This window comes from Strongylocentrotus purpuratus, unplaced genomic scaffold (genome assembly GCF_000002235.5).
Source record: "Strongylocentrotus purpuratus isolate Spur 01 unplaced genomic scaffold, Spur_5.0 spur5_scaffold_4, whole genome shotgun sequence".
NCBI lineage: Eukaryota > Metazoa > Echinodermata > Echinoidea > Camarodonta > Strongylocentrotidae > Strongylocentrotus > Strongylocentrotus purpuratus.
In genome coordinates this window covers 27,313,599-27,319,836 of record NW_022145610.1, presented here as the reverse complement: position 1 = coordinate 27,319,836, position 6,238 = coordinate 27,313,599, and the positions used below count along the sequence as shown (strand labels likewise).

Here is a 6,238-nt window from a genome sequence, read left to right as displayed (position 1 = left end):
GTTCGCTACAATAATTAAAAAAAAACACCTCTGAAATATTGTGTATTATGATAAAATCTTTCGAATAAACAAGGTATGCTTAGTTTGTGTGGTAGTGGTAGGCAAACCTCTCTTTTCTGACTTTGGCCCTCCGCTTTAGTATATTGATAAAGAAATGAGGATGATCGAGACAAGATCTGCTGTTAATGTTGTTAGCAATATTATTTAAATAAGGTGTATCCCTTTTGCAGCCAACATCAAATTCTGTAGAATTTTGCAGGAATTATGAATATGTCACGTATGTCCAACGGTGTCGATTTGTATCCTTGGTTGGGTGGGGGGATGATAGGTGCCAAATAATATTGTCGGCAATGGATCAAAGCAACCAAGAGGTAGAAGCGTGTGGCAGGTTGCACCCCCTCCCTTCCAAGTTATTAACTTTTTCGAGCCACCCTCAATAAAGATAACATTTCAGAGAATATGGGACCCATGTGGGTCCCATATGGGTTTGCCACCTGGGTTATAATCCTTTCAAGCGCGTAGCAAGGATTTTATTTGTAGGGGGCGGTAGTGAGCACGCTAAGCGTGCGAATCACTTACAGAGCAGAGGGATTTTTTTCCCCGTCCCGCGCGGAGCGCGGAAGCTTTGATGTTTCATTAAATTATTAGAGAAGGAAGACGATTCGTTGTACCATTCTCGAGTTTTAATCCTTGTCTAAATTCAGTTTCTTTTGACGTTTCATTAAATTATTAAAGAAAGAAGACGATTCGTTGTACCATTCTCGACTCTTAATCCTTTTTCTTCCTTCCTTTACATCCTCGTCCTTTCTTGTTTCTCTCTCTCTCTTTTTTTTGGGGGGGGGGGGGAGGGAGGGAGGCGACCGCCCCAACCGCCCTCCCTGGCTACGCGCCTGTATCCTCTCTGTCTCTCATTATCTCTGTCTCCCACTCTCTACTCCTTTTTTGCACTTTTGCGCTTCGCGCTTAACATTTAGCTCGTTGCTTTTTAACGCTGCGGGTTCGCATTTGGCGCACTGCATTTCCATGATGCTGTTGATTGAATAAATTGAATATATTCATCAATTCCTGATGAAGCCGTATGAGCGAGAATTCAATTTATTCTTGTCTCATATACGGTTGTCTCATTTACGTATGTATTATGAAAATCAGATAGCAAAATGTGTATATTGATGGTCATCTTGCGAGTAATAACCATTAACTACTCTCACCGGGCTCTCATCATTAAATTTTCTCTTCATTTTTTTTATGGTGAATTATTTGGGGGAATGATTGTACAGGCCACCCCCCCCTCCTGAAATATTGGGGGGGGGGGTATATCCCCCAACCCCCCCCCCCCCAACCCCGGATCGACACCCATGCGTATGTCATTTGTGAAATTTAAACGTCAGCAGTGTCCTATAGTAATTAAATTATGCAAGGAAACCCGTTTACTTTGTAGACTTCACCGTCAGACACTATTAAGTGACTGACCGACTTCTTTTTTTCTTTGGTAATAAAATACATAAAAATAATGAGCTGTAAAGGGTACGTGAGCATTTGTCTAAACAAAATCACCAATGACCAACTTCTTGTCATGCCAAAATTTAACTGATTGAATCTTTGCGCAGCACAAAAGGTACGACCATTCGGTACAATGGTTTGAACATCAGACTATTTAATTAAACGAGCGCGCTCGGTAAAGTCGTTATTTTTCCACAAAAAGACAATTTCAAGCCCTTTTGTTTTGAGGGAAGTTCTAAATTAGTATTATCTTTCAAACGCCGTTGAAATTTAACATTTTCATTTGTGTGGCCTGCAAATGGGACATATTACCATAAGTTTTTAGGTAGTATTGTCTCTTGTTAACCATAGGATTCACATAACTTTATATTTTCAGCTTGCAAAAGGGACAGACTACCTTTAAGGAACCATTGCAAAACAGACCATTGTGTTCAAGAAATATGACTGATGTTGTGAGCCTTAATGTCGGAGGTACGATATACACAACATCGCGAGCTACATTGACTCGTTTTCCCGATACAATGTTATGGTCAATGTTCAGTGATCGGCTCCCTTCCATCAAGGATGATAAGGGGAATTACCTCATTGACGGGGACGGCCCCTTATTTCGGTATGTTCTGAATTTCCTACGGAGGTCCATTCTCGTCTTACCCGAAGACTTCAAGGAGCTCGACATGCTTGCACAAGAAGCTGATTACTACCAGATCAAGGAATTAATTGATGCTGTGGCTCGAGCTAAATCGGCACACTTCAAGGAGCAAGAGGTTCTAGAGGTGGAGCGTCTCAATGGACATTACTGGTCAATACATAGCAGTTCTGAAATCCTTGAGAAAATCCCAATTGTTATGGAAGCATGGGACCGTAGGGGATATGTTAAGAGATCCTCGGTGGACCCCATTTTTGGTCCAGAAGAGGGAGGATTCAGTTTTGCAAGTGGGACCTCCTTGAGTCGTATTAAATTGTTCAGGCAAATTACTCAGTTAGGTTTCAAACTTATATCGGCATGTCCCGGGGATTCAGTAGATAGATGGGTCTTTACAAGAGGTGGTGGTACATGTACAACTCCAACAAAGGCAACATAACATAGCTTGGGCCATGGCACATGCTTCTGTAGGCAATTTTGCCACAACACAATATTGAGTGAAAACTATTTACACTTCTTTGAGGGTGAGGTACAATGTAAATGAGAGAGCAGGATTATAGAAGTAATCTCGGAGCGACGGGAGAGAGATATAATTCATTATTGTGAATTTTGCATTTCACAGAATCATGATTCCGCATTACATATTTTGTTACAAATACATGAATTGTGTACATGTAACTATCCTGCATGTATAAGCTATAAACACCCACTTCATTCGGTCTTTAGGCGGTGTGTATTCAACCGTAATCTTATTGTTTGATTTGAAACTTGAAAACTGCATTTTAGCATCTGTATGATTAATTTATATTCTTGTTGGCAAATCATTTATATACGATTGTACCTACTGGTCAATACTTTGGTTTAAATGGATGAAATTGGAGAAAGAAAAAAATTCAGGAGTGGTAAACAGTTAACATAGGTCTACACTGTATAATTATGTCAATTTATCTTGTCATTGAAACAAATTGTTTTCAATTTTATATCGAATTGATGTTGATTTTATGTTTTTTTGTTCGATATTTTTTTAATTGTGTATTCTATGCACATATCTTCGAGCATGTTAATGCACAGTATAAATGAGAAATGAGAATTGTTTAAAGGATGGGAGAGAGAATGGTTTTCTTTTTCTTAATTTGCATTCCACAGTTTTAATAAAGTTATGAATTCGCATACACATGTACCTCTACAAGCACATGACGTTTTTGTTGTAGCGTAAGCACTTAGTCTGTTCAGCCACTTCATGTTTTATTTAAAAATTATGTTATGGTATAATTTTCCTTTTGGGTTCTGTGCAATCTTTTACGTGAATGTGTCTAAAATTTAGTTTTGAACTCGTATTAGAAAGTCTTCGTGTAGATCTAAAGCTGATACACTGTACCATCCATGTTACTAATTCACTTATGTATAAACTGTATTTTGTCAATGTGTATTGTCAATGCAACAGACAATTTAATTTTCATTTAGAACATGCCCCCTCCCCCAGACATTGAGCACTGTACATCATCCGTCATGGTGTAAATTAATTTATGAAAAGCATCCTAAACGAGGATCGAAGTTTAGAGTAATTTGATACCCTAAACAAGTACAGGGAAATCCTGCATGGTATTTTTTGTGAACTGCCGTTTCACTTTGCTTAGAGTTCAATTGAAATATAAAAGATATGAATTTATTATGCTAAAACATAATTTGCTAGAATTTTATGTAGATCGTGTTTGTACTTGGTCAGAATTAAGATTCATTGATATTCTTAATTTGATTACAAATGGTATTTGGAATGATTCTACATTCATTAATAAAAATGTGAACGAACGTACGACAGCTCTTATTTGATTATATATATACAAAATTAAAGAATGCATTTCCACAGTACTTGTTAGGTAAATTAAGTGATGTTAATGAATTTGAAGATTAATGTGATATTTCGAATCTTACTGAAATAGAAACAGGGGATAAAGTAAATGTTCTAGTCAAGAAAGGGAGAGATTAGTATCGTTTGTTAATTCGGAAGAAGTCAATAAAACCAATTGTCATTTATGTTTGGAATTCTTTTCTAGATTTAGATAATGACTTTGTTCGGAAGGATGTATTTTGATTTAATTTAAGGCAAGTTCGTAGTAATAAAGTTAAACAATTTCATTTGAAGATGATTCACAGGTTTATTGCCTCAAAAGAAAATTTATATAAATGGCAAATTGTAAATAATAATTCAGGCAACACTTGTGGACAATTTGATTGAACGTTTCCCTTTTTATTAGATTACAAGGGTGTGCTTATGTTTTGGAAAATAATATGTAATTTAATATTTCACCTATTTCATGTAGACCTACAAATAAACCAAAATATTTAGGTAAGGACATAGGAAACAAGAAATATTTTTTCCTGATTATTATTTTAAATGATCCGCAATATGCAGTTATAAATTAAAATGATTGTAAAGGGTTCCGTTATTTACCGCATGCTTTTTTTGTTTGATTCAAGTCGTTTCTAAGATTGTTTTGTTGGCAAAAATAAATAATACTAAGCTGGAGGAATCGTTGAATAGACTTTAATTTTTTGCTAATGTTATTTTTCATTCAATCATTGAGTAATTAATGTAAATATGTATTGGAATTATGGAAATAAAAACCTCGCTTGAGGAAAAGAGAAAAACAATGCATAAAAAGTGCATAAGACATGACGTACTGAGAGAAGAAAAAAGGACACGAAGAGAGAGAGAGAGAGGGAGAGAGAGAGAAAGAGAAATAAAATATATACATGCATAAGTACAAGAGAGAAAGAAAGAAAGAAGAGAAGAGAGAGAAGAGAAAATAGAAGGAGCGAGAGATGGAGAGGAAAGAGGGGATTGATTGAGGTAGAGAGGCGGAAATAGAGAGAATTTTTCCCAAAAAAGAGAGAGAGAGAGAGAGGGGGCGCGCGAGAGAGGGGAGAGAGAGAGAGAGAGAGAAAGAGAGATGGAGAGGAGATGGAGAGGAAGAAGGGATATTGATCGAGGTAGGGGCGGTGGAGATAGGGAAAAGGAAAGATAGAGAGAGAGAGAGAGAGAGAGATAAGTTTGAACAAAATTAACGCCTGCGCTTGAAGAATAGAGTGTTTACTATGTAGTGTATAAAACATAAACTTTGAGCCGAAAAGGTGCATTTTTACCCCTAATTTTTGCTAGTATCTCGGTATATTAACTGGACGATATCTATCAATAATACGAGAGATCTAAACATGTCTTCAAATGAGCTATCCACTTTGGAAGATGGTAAGTCGGCAGTACCACGTGCAGACTTTGAGGAATTGTCTAACAAAATTCTTCAACGTTTAGATACATTGGGCTCTGATATGGCTACTATCAAAAAAGACGTTCAGGAATGCATGCTACGCTTGCAGATTTGCAAGTAGCAGCGGCTGAATCAGCCACCAGAATCAATGAGGTAGAAAATCAGGCACTGGCCCGAAATTGAGAAATGAGAGAAATCTTGAGAATCGGAAATAAGGGAGTCAATCTTAGCTTTAGATTTCTTTAACAAATTCTAGGCACTTGAGCTTGAATGTACAGAGAACAGAGCTAGAATGTCTAAAGTCTAGACCATGTTGCATGACAGGAAGCTGAAGCTCCTGCTGTATGGGGTAGAAAGAGAGAGAGAGAGAGAGAGAGGAATGAAAGTGTAAAGAAGGGATAATGAAAAGTTGCATCCAAAATATTGGCTTCACACAAGAGGAAACCCTCCATATGAGATTTGAGAACGCCCACAGGCTTCCACAAATCCAACTAAAATAAAAACCAGGAAGCTATGAGAAATGCTGGGTCCGCACGTGATGGGTCTACGCTTCTGATTTGTAACCGATCTACCATCACAATTAAAAAAGCGACGATTCGAGTTGGAAAACCACGCATACCAGTTGAGGAAAAGTGAAAGCGAATCAACGAAGATCTGAATGGAACCAAGCTCATCATACAGTGTAGATACAAATAATCTATTTACATCACCTTGGACAACGCTTGTAAATTGAAAAGAAACCAGTAGGTGAGAAATCTTACAAACTACGAATTGATTTCATACAAAATAGAAATTCTGTGAGTTTGTCATATTAATTTGAGAATTTGCA

The 6,238-nt window shown here is 37.2% G+C and overlaps 1 protein-coding gene across 1 annotated transcript; it reads left to right on the top strand.

Annotated features, from left to right (window-relative positions):
- The first annotated feature begins 2,021 nt into the window (after window positions 1-2,021).
- Window positions 2,022-2,582, top strand: LOC100889853 (BTB/POZ domain-containing protein KCTD6-like). The gene has a single exon (XM_003723252.1). The coding sequence runs from the start codon at window positions 2,022-2,024 to the stop codon at window positions 2,580-2,582; it is 561 nt and encodes a 186-aa protein (XP_003723300.1).
- Window positions 2,583-6,238: the final 3,656 nt, after the last annotated feature.